The following is a 17086-nucleotide window of genomic DNA, read 5'->3' on the forward strand; positions in this document are numbered from 1 at the left end:
TTTAAATTAGAAGTTCCCGAAAGCATAAACAAGGAAGCTAGAAGGTGCCTCAGCGACCATCTGCTCTAACTTTTGACCTGGAGACGAGGAGGCCGAGTCTTCTGGTTTTCCATGAATCATCCATGTCCACATATTCCATTAGAGGCGGGACAGCTAGCAGGATTGGGGATACCTGGCTCCTAAATGAAAGGTTATCTGTTTATTAGAGAGAGAGAGAATGCAAGCAGTGGAGAGAGAATCTCAAGCAGGCCCTATAGTCAGCATGGAGTCGAATGCGGGGTTCAGTCCCACAACCCTGGGATCATGACCTGAGCCGAAACCAAGAGTTGGACACTCAACCGATTGAGCTACCCAGGTGCCCCTAGGGCTTTTCTGTAGAGGAGTGGTTCTGTCTAGTGGTTCAGATGTCTGCCCTGGCTCTGGAGCGGGCCTGGAGTTCAAGCCTGGGCTCTACCCCTTTCTAGCTTTGTCATCTGGGAACAGTTGCTAGCCCTGAACCTGTTTTGCCTCTGTGAAATGGGGGTGATGATGATTCCTGTCCCAGTGGGCTGTGATGAGCAGTCATTTCAGTCACGGTTTCACACAGCACCACACAGTTGAGAGCACACCACGCTAGTAAGAGCTCAATGTTAGCTATTGGTGCCACTGACACCTGAGGAGAGTACCTATGGCCTCGCAATCCCAGTGGGGGCAGGGGAGAGCAGCCTGGAGCCCAAGTGGAGGGAAGTGAGGTAGCTTCAGGCAGTAGGACTGAGAGAGCAGTGCTACGCTAAGAAGACTCCAGCACTTGCCAAGTGAGCATTTCACCAGGTTAGGAATGAGCTCACCCTGACCTGTAAAGTGGATCTAAGACCGCTTGCTGAGCTTGAAGGGAGAGGGCTCTAGAACAGCTACTGAAGAGGGGGGTTGGGAGAATCTGCAGAACTGTAGCCGGGAAGGGAACTAACGGCAGCATATGAACTAGTGCTGACTGTATCCTCTGTAGGCACACACAGCCCCTCTTGTGTGCATACATCATCCCCTTGACCACCTTCTGCCATTCCTTAAACTTCACACGGCTCCACAGCAGGGACATTTCCTTCTTCAGCTCTAAGTAGTTAAACAACTGTAAATATTTTTAAACATTGGGAGTTTCAGTTTAAAGGTTTAGGAAAATAACATCAAGTTGCCTTATATTTTACAGGCATTGGTCCCACTAGGAATTGGTGTCGCCACAGGAGAGCAGGTAAATGACATCTCCTTGGGGACAGTACACACTGGCCAGCCACTGAGGACACTGGCATACATTAGGTTACATCACCTGTGTTATTTTGAGTTTGGAAGCTTTCTTTTTCTTTTTCTTTTTTTTTTAATGCTTGTTTACTTGGAGCGAACATGAGTCGGGGAGGGGCAGAGAGAGAGAGACAGAGAGAGAGAGAGGAACCCAACCAGGCTCCATGCTCAGCACAGGGCCTGATGTGGGGCTGGATCCCACGACCATGAGATCATGACCTGAGCCAAAATCAAGAGTCAGACACTTAATCAACTGAGCCACCCAGGTGCCCCCGAGTTGGGGAGTTTTAATTTCAGAAATGGGGAAATTTCTGAATATTTTACAGCACGTCCAGTAGAGCCTGGAGTCAGATACAGTCAAAAGTTTGTCTCTTTTCCCACAATTTGTATGACTAAGGCCATTTATCTTCTTCAAAGTATCTAATCAAAATTCACAAGGCGGCAATTTAAAGCTGCTCATGCAAGGGCATAAGATGCACTGTATGGTTTTAAGAAAGCCAGCTTCCAAACAGAGTAAACATTATTGCGTTCATTCTTTGTGCTTATAAAACGAAGCACAAATGCCTGCCAAAACCTGCGGCAGTCCACCCACGAGCAGAGCAGTGTGAAGGAACAGATTCTCAGTTTTCCCAGCAAAAGGAGCAATGCTGTTTAGCCGTGTTTTTTGTCGTCCAAACCACCTGCTCATCGCCATCACCATATTTCATCCTGATGTTTGCTTCACTTCCCATTTGCCAGTCACTATGACAGCATTTCCTTACTAGATGTCAAGCTGATGTGACTTTAGCATGACCGTGGTGTGACCATTCCACTAACGGATTTATAAAGCAGTGAGCAGCGAGGTCCCTGGCTTGTATTATCAGGGCTTGCTTCACGCAGGTGAAAACAAAGACTAGATACAGTCCAGGCTTCCAGAGGCCGCTGAGGAGTGACTTGGAATTGGCGCATTGCCAGGTGTAGATACCCTAATGGCCAAAGCTGACTCTTCTAATTAGTTTTATTTTAAACAGTTTTTTTTTTTTTAATGTTTATTTATTTTGGAGGGAGTGCAAGCGGTGGAAGGGCAGAGAAAGGGGACAGAGGGTCCGAAACAGGCTGTGCGCTGACAGGCTGACCACAGTGAGCCTGATGTGGGGCTCAGACTCACGAACCGCAAGATCATGACCTGAGCTGAAGTCGGACGCTCAACGACTGAGCCACCCAGGTGCCCCATTCTGTTGGTTTTATTTTAATTCTATTTCCAGTGCCACAATAGAGTCATATTTAAGCAGCTTCTCCAAGCGAAAGCCCTGCAGTTTCTCCAGATTGACAGCTGCAGGCTGGGAAGTGTCAATGAAAACCTCTCAGTGTTGCTGATGGCCAAAAAGTTTGAAAGTAAGGGCACCCTGGAGCTGCGCACCAAACCTCCATTTCCTGCCCACCACACACTCATGGGGCCCTCCGTAGGGACTCTTTTCGGCTTAATCAAGGGTTCTTTGACGATTTTTATCCTGGAGTTTCATCCCTGTATACTAATGAATGACATAATCACCTGTGGGCAATGAGAAAACCTGGAGGTTCTCTTTCATCCCCACCCCCACCCTACCTGGCATTAAGTAGAAATCTGTCTTTATTGTAGTTCCCGTTTGCCCCCATGCTGGTGGAGTTGGCCTCTGTGAATTGGTACAGCACCTGATTATATTTGACTTCATATCAGTTTCTGCAAGCCTTAAAAACAGGTCAGTAACGTGGAATTAGCTTCAGTAGTGTCCCTCGGTCCAGGCCAGACCTTTTAAAATTCTGCTCTGGCGACCAGAGGCGCTAAGAACTCTGTCCATTGCCACATCCTGTAACTCAAAGGCCAAGTTGGTTTTGCTTCCTCTTCTTCACATGCAGCAATTAAACTGGAGCCCCAGCAGTGGACAGAGCTCTTTTTCTTTCATGGGGGTGGGGTTTTGGTAGCTGCCTTTGTTTTCTAAGTATGTGATGGGTGGGTGGGTGGGGGTTGCAACCAGGTGGAAACCAGAACCCCTTCCTTTTTAGAGCCTTGCTTTCATCATGTGTGTATTCTCTGCTTCTGTACAATCTCCTGGTCTCAACGCTGTAGTCTTCTGTAATCTGGCTGCATCTGGTTCCATCTTGTTTCTCAACATATCCCAGGTGAACTTTAAGACAGTCTTCCGATCATCTGCACACATACGGCTTTACTATGCATTTCTTTCCTCTTGGAATTAAATGTGGTATCGCCGAAAGATCACTAGAGATGATCTTTATATGGCAGAAGCATAGAAAACGTGCATGGGAATGGTAAACACCAAATGCAGGACCATGAGAGAGAAATGGGATCCGTGAGGGTTTAGACTGGGCTTCAGTGATATAGTACCTGTCTCATGTCAGGTGGTGAGTAGACAGATGCTGCCTTTTATGTCTGAAATATTTTGTTCGATAAGAAGTGAACATTCCTGGGCTATTCTGCTTTTGCCCCTCTCATTTCTGTTCTGAGGGTGGGACCAAGGGGAGGTCAACTTTGAAAGGTCCTGCCAATCTGGAGGGCCGAGAGGAGGAGGGCGAGCCCCGAGAGCAGTGCGCTGCGACCACCCAGGAGTGGGCAGAAGTGCCTGGTGCCACCCTCCTGAAGCACACCTCGCTGCCGGGATGCTGCTGTGCATGCAGAGCAGCCGCAAGGCGCAGGCGCAGCTCAGCACCCCTGCTTTACGACTGCGTGGAACACCCATTCCCTGCTCATCCTTCAAGGCCAGAACATCCTCTCCCATGGGGCTCGTTCTTCATCTGTAGCCTGTTCTTTATAGATTACACATAGTGCATATTCTAGTCAGTAACTTAGTCTCTGTGTCCACTGAAACCATGAGGCCCTGTCTCACCAGGTCCTTTGTGAATTCCCAGCACCGGGCACACGGGCTGGCTATCGTGGCTGTTCATTAACCTGTGGCTAAAGCAAGGTGGCAGAGTTAGGTTACTTGCCCCAAGTCACAAAACTAGAAGGTAGCTGACCTCAAATCTGAACACAGACCAGTCTGGTAGTAAAACCTGTGCTCTTCTTCTAAATCGTGTGTAGCTGGATGGGATCTCATTTGGTGACTTTAGTCTATTCATCTAACTTTTGGCTAAAGGCACCCAAATAATCCCAGATACTTACAGAGTCTAAACTGATGGGAGTCATAAAACCTTTACAGATCTTTCTTGGCTGAAGATGGCTTAACATTCTGACAAATCCAGCATAACATATTGATTACTAATATATAGTAATAGATTGTTATCAATTATTGATAAATATTAACATTAAAAATACATTTAAAAATGCATTTAATACACCTAACCTACTGAACATCATAGATTAGGCTAGCTTACCTTGAACATGCTCAGAACACCTGTATCAGCCTAAAGTTGGACAAAATCATCTGACACAAAGCCTGTATTATAATGAAGTGTTGAATAGCTCATGCAGTTTATTGAATACCGTGCTGAAAGTGTTAGAGAGGTTGTATGGGTACAAACAGTTGTCAGTATACTGGTTGTTGACCCTCATGATGGCGTGGCTGACTGGGGTCTGCTGTGCCATAGCCCAGCATCATGAGAGAGGATCGTGTCACACATCATGAACCCAGAAAAAGACCCAAACTCAAAATTTGAAATACAGTTCTCCTGAACACGTATGGTTTTTGCACCATCGTGAAGTCAAAAAATCTTAAGTCAGACCATCCTAAGTCAGGGACCATCCGTAGTTACAAGAGACTTTTGGTACCCACATGAGGAGACTTCAACCAAGCCCTCATATTACTTTATTTTGCACATGGGAAGGACCTGAGGCAGAGGTTGAAAGATTTGCATAGAAACCTGTGCCAGATCAAGTCCACCCTCTTTAGTGGTACTCACCCCTTTGCTTGGACAGTTAGTACCACATAAATGATCTAACGCAAGGCATTATTGCCCCAATCTGATTCCTTCCTTCTAGGATGTGCGAATATGTCGACCACCTGCATGAACATTTCAGGTATCCAGTGACGATCAAGAAGGCTTCCTACATGCCTCCTAAGGTGAGCTCGGCCAGAGAGGCCTCCCTGAGGAAGCACTGCCAGCCCCTGGTAGACTTGTTCTTGTGGGTTAGACCCTGGAGCACAAAGCTCTGTCTCCTTAGAGTTTATTTTCAGTATCTAAAAATTACAAATGGCTCCTTAGTTAGCAATATCAAATTCCCAAGGCCCAAAGGTCAGGAGTTGAGGGTGAAACTGCTCCGACAAGGCTTCTCTAATGCAGGCCTTTCTTCCCGACACCAGCTGAGACCTTAAAATGCATTTCTTGTGCAAAAACAAACCAACCAAAAGAACAAAAAACAAACATGGCACCACCTGGAGGTTAGTGAACTGAAACGTTGAGACTGTGGTTGTGTTATCTGGACCATTAATCTTCACCATGTCCAAGACATTGGGGTTCGTTTTCACCAACAAGAGATTGAATTGTCAAAGGAAGTGTGATTAGTTTAATCCTGAGAAGCAGCCAGTAGTGTGTTCCTCATTTCAAACAATCTGAAAACAGCATCTCTACAGGCAGCAGAAATACATAAGTGAGTTTTGTTCTGGGTGGTAATTAACACTACTCTATTTTTTGTCTTTGATAGGATGCTGGTTATTCAACAGAAATGAAGGAGGAATCTGTAAAGAAACACCAATATCCAGATGGTGAAGTCTGGAAGAAACTTCTTGCTGCTCAAAATAATTAAATGTTCAGCCCCAGTACTCTTTCCTTTTTCAAGTAAAAAGGCTTAAAACTTTTTGGGTATGGTTTTACAAAAACGGGGGAAAAAATCACCCTAGCAATCAAAACAAATTCAGCTGAAAGTCCTGTTGACCTCAGGAATCAGCTCAGTCATCATTATTACTTAATTCTTTTAGCAAATAAACATATATTCTCCTTATTAATCCTTAAACAAATTTAGATTTAACTCAAAATCCAGAAAGATGTTCTTACAAAATTTCTATCAAGTGCTGGTACCTAGACATTAAACTGCACTTTGAAAATAAGCAGCAGGTTATTTAATTGTTGGAACAATGCCTTATTCTATCTAACATCTGTCAGAAATTAGCAGGGTAAAAAAATAGTCCTGCAGTGCCATGTGTGTGTCATGAAGGTAACTGGTGTGTAACAAAGGTAAAAGGATTTCACAGATAAGCCCTGGAGTGGTTTAGCATTTCTATTCTTGCTCAGTCTAAATCTATCAGTAGAGGATTCACACGATACTGAAACTATGGCAGCAGTAATGAGCATGAAAATGGCATTTCATGTATTATTTTTCCATAACCCTTAAGTAAACCTTTATCCTAAATGGTCATTAAATGCTAATGATAAAATGCAGCCAGAATTAGATGAACTGCAGAAAAACAGGGCAAAATACAGTTTAGTCAGCATTTCTAAAATATACTAACCCTCTAAGCAGGATCCAAACGAGAATACAGCATATGTTTATTTAGGAGGGTTCAGTTAAATCTATTTTAGGCAAGCAGTGAGCAGAATGGCAATACAGAATAAAAAAAATTAAAAAACAAAACACCAGATGAATGCACAACACTCCTTTATTATAGCAATATATAAAGCAAGTAACTTTAAATGTTCCTAACTACAACTGTACATTATCATGCATGCTGGTGTTATTCAGCTTGCTCAAATCTGGGGGAATAGTTTTCATGTAATTGAAATGCACTGAGCTTCATAAAAATGTGGGATTAAAATGCAGGTACACATTTTAAGAGCATATAAATTTTTACTCTCCTTACTTTATCCCTAATCTTGGCAGTTTCACACATCCCCAGGGAGTTAACCAAACTCAAGGTCGTTTGTTAGTAAGAGAACTGTTGGCCAGTGGCAACATTCTCAAAAGCTAATCAAGTGTAACTGCCGGTCACCAATAGACTTCTGACCTAGTTCTTTCTTTCTTTAGGGTGAAATACCTTTCATCTGGGCATTCAGTCTAATCCCTCAAGAATCAGTATCTTTCTGATATCTCTCTTAATAGCATTTTAAACAGCCATTTCCATTTTAATAGTGGGGTGAGGATTGTACCCCTCAATCTGAAAGTCTTCGGCCTTGAAGTCATCAATTGTCTCAACTTTTCGAAGGATTCTGAGCTTTGGGAAAGGCCTTGGTTCTCGCTGGAGCTAAAAACAATAGGAAATCATTATTTTGCCATTATCAGTGCAAGCTGCTTTAATTCTGAGACAAGTACACAGTATTTTATCAACAAAATATTATTTCATAGGACTGTAATAGTATGGACACCTGTCCCTGCTTATGCAGCACTACTGGAATATAACTGATCCTCTCCCACAAGTGGGGACTGAAGGATATTATGTGGAATCACATCGGGTGGAGCCTTGTGGCTCATCTCATAATTGGCTGTTCTTGGTAAATTTATTAAGGACAGGATGCAATCTTTTACTTTCAAATCCGTAACTACTCAGAAGTTACAGTGCTCAGTATGGGAGTAGGAGTCCCCAAATCCCTATCCCAACTGTCCTTGGCAGTGAGGGCAATGTAAGATGTGACATCTGACAACAGAAAGGGATGCAAGCTGGTGTTCCTGGCATGAACAGATGGTGGCACTGAGGGCAGGCACACGGGTTACAACCTCACGTTATTCTGTCCAGACTGGAGCAGACAGCCAGAGAGGCAACTGGGTAAACCCTGAAGTTACCCTCTAAACAAAAGCAGCTAAACTCCCTCAAAGGAGGAACTTTCAAAACCTGGATCTCACCTGGAAGGGGCTAAAAGGGTTTCGGTTCAAAATTTTTTTTCTTGGGGATCATTAAGCATTAGACTTATTTAATTTTATTTTCTTAGAGCACGTGTGGATGCAGGAGAGGGGCAGAGAGAGGAAGAATCCCTAGCAGGCTCCATGCCCCGCGCAGAGCCCCACTCAGGGCTCAATCCCATGACCATGAGATTACAACCTGAGCCGAAATCAAGAGTCAGATGCTCAGCCAACCAAGCCACCCAGGTACCCCTAGACACTCATTTTTTAATTGCCATTTAAAATCATTTGTTGGCTGCTATAACTCAGGATTTGAACAGACTTTTGAAAGTTAATACCTAAGTATGGTATTTCATATGATGGGAAAAGATCTGCATTTAAATTTTCCTTCAAGTAAAAATATGAGTTGAAAATGCTACCTCTGGGAAGGTCCCGAACCCACTGGTCCAAATATGGGCTCTCCCTCTCTGGTCCCGGTATCTAGTACCTCCCAGCACTGTTAAGTGTCTGTGGGTGCTAAAATGTGTCCGCCTTGTCCCTGCCCACCACCATCCCTAAGCTGAAGCCCTGTAGTTGGAACAGGCCATCTTATCTGCCACAGCACAGAGCAGAAGGGCTGTTATATGAGGGATGTTCTAGAAGGCAGCCTTTTATCAAGAGAGGTTACCAAACTCCAAAGCATGACTGGTATCATTCTTACCTGCATTTTTAGCGGCTCAATGTGATTCAGGTAAATATGTGCATCTCCCAAAGTATGTATGAAGTCACCTGGCTAAATCGCACAGGAGCAAGCAAAATGGTAAATGTTTTTAGTTTCAATTCCTTTAAAACACATCATTTGAAAGCACATTACGTAGACTATGCAGACATTCCAAGGCTTTTTAGAAAAGAATTTCACCAGTGTAGCTTTTGAGAAAAGGTGGTATTCATAAGAGTTGTCTTATATTATAAACCATATAAACCTGCTTGTTTATACAGACCACAAAGACAGGAAAGCTCCATGGGAGGCTGCAAGGTGAGCAAGTTCATTTCTTAATTACCTAGAGCACATTTTAAAAGTAATCAGACACTGAATACTCTGCAATTAATTTTTCCACGTTGAAGAATCTAAGAGCTCAATGCTTTAGGCTGGTAGCAATCATTCCTTCCAGAGAGCAGCTCACCTTCAGGCCTGTGATGTGTGCGATCATGTAGGTGAGCAGGGAGTAGCTGGCGATGTTGAAGGGCACACCCAGGCCCATGTCTCCTGACCTCTGGTACAACTGGCAGGACAGTTCACCATTCACCACGTAGAACTGGCAAAGAGCATGGCACGGAGGTAGGGCCATCAGAGGAAGATCTGACGAGCCAGCACAAAGGAAAATGAGGAGTTGGTGGTTTTAAAGAATGCAGCTATACACAGAGTAAAACAGGAGAGAAACAGAAGACAACTCACATGGGGGAGATCATGAGAAAAAGCCACTGGGCCAGTGACCCCCCACCATGACCCACACCTCCCCCTATGTCAAGAGCAGACCATTCCAATCCTGAGGATGGAACAACACCTACGGTGACCCATCCATCAACAGAAGACTTCTGCAGATGTCCATTTACAACTGAAGCAACACTCTTTGATCCAAGCTGAAATTACTTGTGCTACCTTCATGGCACCAAACTACAAGTACAGGAGGAATTCATTCATTTACAAGGACCACAGGTGTGCATCTCAGGCACACCCTCCTGTATTCAAAGTCTCTATTATAAAAGCAAATATTTGACTCTGGGTAATATTTGTTACATCTTGGTCAGTTTAATTTTATAATACAACTGTTAAAATGTTAACAGCCAGGTGGCAGGGACATGAAACTTCATCTGCCCCAATTTAAACTGTTAAAATCCTTGGTGTATTTTTATAGGTAATTTAAAGCCCTCTTTGGAGTAAGAATAAGTATAAATACACACATTAAAATCATCTGCATCCAACCCCATCATCTGAAAGTGAAAATGGGGCCAAGTGTGACCTGCCCAGGGTCATATCGGCCATGCAGCTGGGGGTGGTGGTTCCCAGGATCCAGCCTCCTCTCGGTAGCCTCTACATGGCTTCCCTTTGTGCTAATGTTACAGTTAGGACACAAGACAATAATTGGGATGCTTCCAACCTTTTGGATTCCAACCACACAGGATGATTCTTCTGTCATTGGGGTTGGTTTTGATTGTGTCAATCACCTTTTGCAGTTGGTCTACTCCTTGACCTGAATAATCTGTAGAATCGTCAAAAAAGAGAAGACATGTCCACATATCAATCACAGGATCTTATGAGATGACCTTAGAGGCCATCCACCACTGTCCTACCACAGCCCCCCTGTGGCCACACTACAAGGTATCTAATCCACTCTACAAATTGCTCAGCTCTCGTGGGGTGATGTTGAGTTCAGGGCTCCTAGGTCTATTCTCTGGAGCCATAACAAAGTCTATTTTCTTTTCTATGAAAGAGTCTTTTAAATATTCGGTCTGTCATGGTGCAACCCCTCCCCTTCCTAACCTTCTCCAATCCCAGCAATCAGTTTCTTCCAGTGGTCCCACAGACTGTCTCTATAGCCATCAACCATTCTTGTCACACTTTGCTGCTGTGGAACATACTAACAAAAGACTATGGGTGGATTCCTCTCTGTGATCTAGCATTATTTACATCTAAAATTAAAATTTAGCAGCCAAACCCCTGCTGATCCATAAACATCAGGAAACCTCTTTAACTATTAGACCACCTTGTACTTTTCTCCCATTTCTGGTCTCTGGACTTTAATTCCTTGCCTTCTTCCTGAAATGGAACTGGAAGCTGAGAAGTCTGAGGAATGTGGAGCTTTATATTCACTCTGGTTAAACTTCCACTTATTGGTGTTAGACTATGTTCTGGTCTAGCAGCTCTTAATTTTGGAGAGAAGAAAGTTCTGTCACAATCACAGCTTCAGAAAAAGTAGTAACAAAGATTAAAAAGGGGCGCCTAGGTGGCTCCGTTGGTTGAGCTTCTGACTCTGGCTCAGGTTATGATCTCATGGTTAGTGAGTTCAAGCCCCACATTGGGCTCTGTGCTGACAGCTCAGAGCCTGGAGCCTGCTTTGGATTCTGTCTCCCTCTCTCTGTTCCTTCCCCTGCTCACTTACTCTCTCTCAAAAATAAATAAAAGATTAAAAAAAAAAAAGATGCACCATGATGGCACAGTTCTAGATTTTGGTTGTGGTACTTACATAAATCTACAGGTGCTGTCAATGGTTTCTGTCCAGCTAGCAAACTAGTACTTCCTATGTATGTGTACACACAAACGCACGCACCCTGAGGAGGTAGGCATTTGCTTTTTCAACGCCTGGCCTATGGACAAGCAGGACAGGAAGGGTCAAAGGACTGGGGCAGGTGGTGCCACCAAATGACTGAGGAAGGTCACCATCCAGGAGTAAGATGTTTCATCTTCTTGTCCACCCCAGGAGGGCAGGGAGAAGAGGGTAACCCAACAAATGCTATTACATAAGCTCCACCTAAAGGGTGCTGGGTGGCTCAGTATCAAAAAGGGAGATCAAGCCACCACAAGGCGATCCTTGTTCTTTTTGTCCCCCAGATGAACTCCTACCTTCTTCCCCAACACAGCAACCAACTGACCAACCAGCAGACCAATATCTGCTAGCGAAACAAGCTACAGAAAGTACCAAGCACCCAATACAAACTAACAACCAAGAGTGGGATCTACCTGAATCTGAAACAGCCTCTCACAAGGTCAAAGTTCTATATACATCAGCTCCCCAGACTGGCTTCTTACAACCCCAACTTCACTAGAAACAATGGAGCAAACTCATGCTATACCAGATGCTCAGGAAATTAAGGCTTTGCTCTGTTTTCTCACCTGAATCCTTATCTTTGTATTCTGCCCCAAAATGCCTCCACTGAAAGCCATAAACTGGGCCTAAATCCCCTTCTTCTCTGTTGGAGAATCCTAGGCTGTCCAAGAAGTTTCGGGACCCATTGGCATCCCAGATTTTCACTCCCTTGGATGACAGTTCCTTAGCGTTTGTAGATCCCTGGAAGACAGGACAACAGAGAAGGCATCCAAGTGAACTGAGCCATAAGGAGTTGATAGCCCAAGAGCTTCCCACCAATTAGGCCTCTGGCCTGTGCTAACACACCAGGGACAGGCACTCACACGTCCTGCACAGCTGGACATCCCATCTTTAAAGGCCAGTCCCAGCTGACTTTTTGAGGGCCTCTAGGGCAGTTTTCTGGAATCACTTCCAGGACAGGTGATTCTTGGAATTATTACCCTTTCAAATCTTTTCTCCTATTCTTCTCAACTAAATGTTCTAGATTAAACACCTCCAAATCCTTTCATTATTCCCACCTCGCCTAACAGTTTTGTGCTTTTTAACAAAATGTGTGTCTAAGTGTGATCCCCCAAAATGCACTTAATGCCTCACCTGCAGTCTGTTCAGTGTATCTTAGACCTGGTTGGTACATAGGCTATTTCACTAATTGGTGTAATCGGTATCAGCTTTTCTTGCAAATCTATCATCCACATTATATGTGCCACTGTCGAGTTATGTTTACTCCAACCTGTATCTGCAGTTAAGGTGGTGTTTTGTTTTTTCCCAAGTACGAGCCCATGTTTATTTCTTATATTTAATCTCATCAGATGTGGCCCATATCATCCTAACCTATGTCCTGATTGTGCCTCCAGGTCACAGACAGATCTCAACGGCCTCTGGGTAGGACATGCTGTAATGGGGACAAGCAAGGCTGTGGTGCCACACACACACACCGGGGCTCTGTGCCTGCCCTCCACGACCCTTCTCTGACAGCTCCCTGACCCCCTGGCCTTGCTATCTCCATCCACAGAAGAGCTCAGTATTCCCCACACACAGTAGTGTGAGGGTAGAGGACACAAAGTGCTCAGTGCACCACAGATCCTAACTTCAGCACAGACCCCGTCTCTCCATCCTGCCCACGGATGCCAGCAGCAGTGCAGGTTCATTCTGACTCCTGTGTTTCATCCGGTCACCCAGGGAGCAACTCTATCAGAGGGGAGCCTGACACGTTCCTGGTAAAGGGTTCTTAGAATCCTGAATTCAAGCTAAATTAAAACAAGTGACTGCATTTTATTTCTGAGCATCTCGTTTCCTCCCTTCTGTTTTTGTTTATACTTTTTCCACCTCCAACATGTCATTTTTCTATCTTTCCCATATTGCTTCAAATGTCTCCCTTTTATATCCATTCAGACTGGGCACTAGATGGTTTATAAATGTCATCTTCTGAGATTTCTGATGATGTGCCTGGAACTAGACACTCACTGTCAGCTGAGAGAAGACAACACGGAAGAAAATACCTCAAGAATATAGAACTAAGCAGGGCCCCTGGGTGGCTCAGTCGGTTAAGCATCTGACCTCGGCTCAGAGGTCATGATCTCACACTTCGTGGGTTCGAGCCCTGCATCGGGCTCTGTGCTGACAGCTCAGAGCCTGGAGCCTGCTTTGGATTCTGTGTGTATGTGTGTGTGTGTGTCTGCCCCTTCCCCGCTTGTGCTCTGTCTCTCAAAAATAAATAAATGTTAAAAAAAAATTAAAAAAATTAAAAAAAAGAACATGGAACTAAGGAAGACTGGATTGGACCGAATTCTAAACCCTTTCTAAAATGCAGTAGGAAGTCTTGAGTTTGGTTTGGCCCAAGATCATACAAGCCACACAGAGTGCTCTGTAGAAGGGATCCCGGTTTCTACACAGCCCAGAACTGAGCCCATCTCCTCCGGCACCCTCTAACCAGCACTGGCCAGAATATTACCAGTCTGGACCAGGAGACAGAGCAAGAGGAAGCTGTCCATCATCACAGCACCTTAGCCCTTATCCAAGGTACCTACCTGGCTCTTTAGAAGAGGTATAGCTTGTTACTCAAGAGATCATTCTAGCTTATACAAATATGAGAACATGGTTGGGATCCATATTCAGTGATCAATCTATGTTGAGTATCTACTATATGGCAGGCTATGTTCTAGGCCCAGGGGATAAAAAGTGAACAGGAAAAAACAAATTCTCTGCCCTCATGGAGCTTCTAATACATTTTACTTGTTCATTTGTTGTCTACTTTCCCCCTTCCAGGGGGGAAAGGGGAGGACACACATCATACATCAGCTGATGACGTTTCTCTGCAGAGAAAACAAAGGAGGGTAGGAGAGGGTGTGTGTATGTCAGGGAGGGAGGGGGGATAATCAGTCTTAGATGGGAAGGCCCACCAAGCAAGAGACTTGAAGGAGGTGAGGGAGTGAGTCATGCTGCATGTAGGGGAAGGCTCCAGGGAACAGGACTGGCAAGTTCCAGAGCCCTAGGTGGCAATGTTCTGATGTGCTCAAAGTTTAGTAAGGAGGCCAGGTGGGTGGAGCAGAGTGAGCAGCAAGCCAGCTGAAGCCAGAGCTGGGACAGGGGCCCCTGGGTCTTACTGTGTGAAATGGGAGCCACTAAGGGCTATAGGTGAAGAATGACATGATCTGACTTTTTAAAGGATCTCGCTGGTGCTGGGTTGAGAACAGACTGTTGATTCCCAATAGCAGCAGCTTCTTTACCTTGATAAACCACAGCAACTCCTCCAAAACACCCTTCCAGAATACACGCTTGGTTGTCAGTAGAGGAAATTCATCTGAAAAACAGTTTGCCAGATAATTTCAAGATGGGAAAACAGAAGACACCATCCAACTTTCTCTGCAGAGGAAAACTGCCCCAGGACACAGGCCTTTGAGTGACCACAGGAGCAAGCAGGAAACTTTGACTCTAGTCACGTGAGCTCCAGACCAGGGTGGAGCTCACAGGATACAGCGAAGTCAGTGACCCAATTCAGAGGAGACTGCCCTCCTGAATCCCTTGACCACCACAGGAATTCCACACTGAGATGGAACACTGACCAGGCAGGATGCCCATGTGGACAGGGAAAGAACTACATCCACTTGCCAGCTAGTGTGAATCCTTCACAGAAGTGTGAAGACAACACACAAAATGTGCCCTAGGACAAAGGCTGAAGGCTCCCAGGGCTATTCCGTGATTATCCTGCCAGGGAAAACTTACTCAGTTCCAGGAGACAGTAGATATCACACTGGCCAAAGCTAAAGAATAGTTATTAATTATCTGCAAAGCAAATTAACCTCTATTATTTAAGTGTACCAAAAATAATAACTGTTTAAACACTTAATATGCATGACAAAACAACCTTGCTTGAGGCATCCTTAAGATCACCATTTTATAGGCACCAGGAGGGAATATACAAGCTTGCATCAAGCAACAGATCAAAATATAAAAGCTTATCTCTAAACGTGGTACCTATTCAGTTCACCTTATCAGTTGTATAGTTGCTATACATGTAAAAAGGACAGATTTTTTTTCAAGTACTTTTATCAGTACTGCCTACTGAGCATGATTTCCTCCATTTTAAGTACAGGAGGAAGCTGAAGGAACTTGCAGAAGGGCTGGAGTAAAAGCTAGGTCTTTGGCTCACTGGAGGCCACTGTGCGGAGCGGCAGGAGGGTGGATTCCTCTGTAAGGCAGATCAGCCACTGCTGCCTGGGTATTTTCCAGTCTCTAAAATGGGTGTGGGGTTAAGTGTGGGTCCTCCCCTGCCCACCACAGTGCTTCACTAATAGGTCTCCCTACTTAAAACCATCTCCATACCTGTGTCAAGGATACCTGTCTTGTGCCCACCCCCACCCCACCCCTTTGTCCCCTGAAAGCCTGACTCTAACAACCCCCAAGAGACACTTCCCAGGGGCCATCCTGTTTTGAAGGAAACAGGAATAAGAACTTCTTCTACTCGAACTCTTCGCTTCCCTGTTTCAACGTTTAAGAGGAAAGCTGGTTCGTTACGACCAGACCGGAAAAATGGTCAGGAACCACAAGTTCCCGCCCAGCTTCTGTATTCAGTCTCTCCTCCGGCCGCCTTTGACCCGCCCATATTCCTTCGCTCCAATTTTTTAAAATGCAAAACCAAAGGGCCAACACAGGGGGTGGGGGCGGGGAGGGTACAAAAGAGGAGTCAAAAAGGGCAACCTCTAAGCCAAGTCCGTGGTCAAGCCCAGGCAAATCCTCTCCCATTTTCTGGTATGAGGTCAGCACTACCAGCCCGTGTCCGCTCTGGGGCAGAGAGCGTGACCGGAATGCGCAGGCCTTGGCGCCAAAGGACGTGGTTTTACCTCCCAATTCTGTCACTCCCGTCCGCGTGACTTTACGCAAATCATTTCTCCAACCCGAACCTCAGTTTTGGCGTCTGCAAAGCACGGGGGTTAAGGAGCTCACAGGATCGAGGTTAGGACTAAAGGCTGGTGGCGGGACCCAGCCTCTCCCGGGCGCTCCTCCAGAGGCCGCTTGGAACCCACCCGTGCGCACGCCCACTCGCCCGGCGCGCGCAGCGGTCACCTCTCAGGCTGTAGCGCGCCTGCATGCCGAACACCGACAGCGTGCCGGTGCCGGTGCGGTCATCCTTCTGGAACCCGCAGCGCAGGATGTGCTCCACCTGCCCCAGGTACTGCAGCTCCCCGTGGGGTGGCGGCTGCGGCTGCGACTGCGGCTGCGGCTGCGGTTCGGCGCCCCGCTTCTGCTCGGCGGGCTGCGCCGGCGGGCGCTGCAGCTCGGAGCCGGGAGCGGGCATGGCGCGGGCGCAGGCTGCGGGGTCTAGGGCGCGGACGGCGGCGAGCAGCGCACGACTGGCTAGTAGGTCCAGACCGTTCTGCGCGCCTTTTTTCCCGCCGCCGCTGCGGTGACTCCGCCCCTTCCTGCCTCGTGACGTTGGCCGACCCCGGGGCTCCCGGCGTCCCAACGGCGCGCCGAGCCACAAGTTGCCCGGAGCGCGCGCTCCGGGAAACGTGCCAGAAACCTGAAGCTGTGGTGTTTAGCGCCTTTAAATGTTAACAACCTAAGTCCTGGATCTTGGTGCATTGGCTGAAAAAGGCCACTCTGGTTAGAAAGTTTCGCGTTCACCGCGCCATTTATTTTTATTTAAAAAAATTTTTAAATTAACATTTATTTAATTTTTGAGAGTCAGAGAGAGACTGAGCACGAGCAGGGGAGGTGCAGAGAGAAG

At 45.9% G+C, this 17086-nt stretch overlaps 2 protein-coding genes across 5 annotated transcripts in view; one reads left to right on the forward strand and one right to left on the reverse strand.

Annotated features, from left to right (window-relative positions):
• The window catches only part of ENOSF1 (enolase superfamily member 1), a 29974-nt gene extending 23237 nt beyond the window's left edge, over positions 1-6737 (forward strand). For all 4 annotated transcript variants that reach the window (XM_042962261.1, XM_042962262.1, XM_042962264.1 and 1 more), the window contains 5 exons: positions 1184-1225; positions 2517-2646; positions 2891-2990; positions 5225-5306; positions 5888-6737. In XM_042962261.1, the coding sequence (XP_042818195.1) occupies positions 1184-1225; positions 2517-2646; positions 2891-2990; positions 5225-5306; positions 5888-5989 (456 nt within the window). In that variant the 3' untranslated portion in view covers positions 5990-6737. The remainder of the gene's footprint in view (positions 1-1183; positions 1226-2516; positions 2647-2890; positions 2991-5224; positions 5307-5887) is intronic.
• An 84-nt stretch (positions 6738-6821) lies between these two features.
• On the reverse strand, positions 6822-16743 carry TYMS (thymidylate synthetase). The gene is made up of 7 exons (XM_042962265.1): positions 16423-16743; positions 14586-14659; positions 11886-12060; positions 10153-10254; positions 9178-9353; positions 8715-8786; positions 6822-7421 (listed from the first exon to the last, which is right to left on the reverse strand). Exons 1-7 carry the CDS (start codon positions 16652-16654, stop codon positions 7284-7286), a joined length of 969 nt encoding a protein of 322 aa, XP_042818199.1. The 5' UTR covers positions 16655-16743; the 3' UTR covers positions 6822-7283.
• Between the last annotated feature and the right edge of the window lie 343 nt (positions 16744-17086).

The sequence above is a fragment of the Panthera tigris genome, chromosome D3 (assembly GCF_018350195.1).
Source record: "Panthera tigris isolate Pti1 chromosome D3, P.tigris_Pti1_mat1.1, whole genome shotgun sequence".
NCBI lineage: Eukaryota > Metazoa > Chordata > Mammalia > Carnivora > Felidae > Panthera > Panthera tigris.

What these genes read in the sequence shown, in the direction of transcription:
- TYMS (XM_042962265.1), bottom strand. Translation starts at nt 16,654, where the DNA reads ATGCCCGCTCCCGGCTCCGAGCTGCAGCGCCCGCCGGCGCAGCCCGCC. An exon ending in AGTTGCTGTGGTTTATCAAG is followed by an intron (nt 12,061 to 14,585) that starts GTAAAGAAGCTG and finishes CCTGTCTTCCAG; the next exon opens with GGATCTACAAACGCTAAGGA. An exon ending in ATACAAAGATAAGGATTCAG is followed by an intron (nt 10,255 to 11,885) that starts GTGAGAAAACAG and finishes ACGATTCTACAG; the next exon opens with ATTATTCAGGTCAAGGAGTA.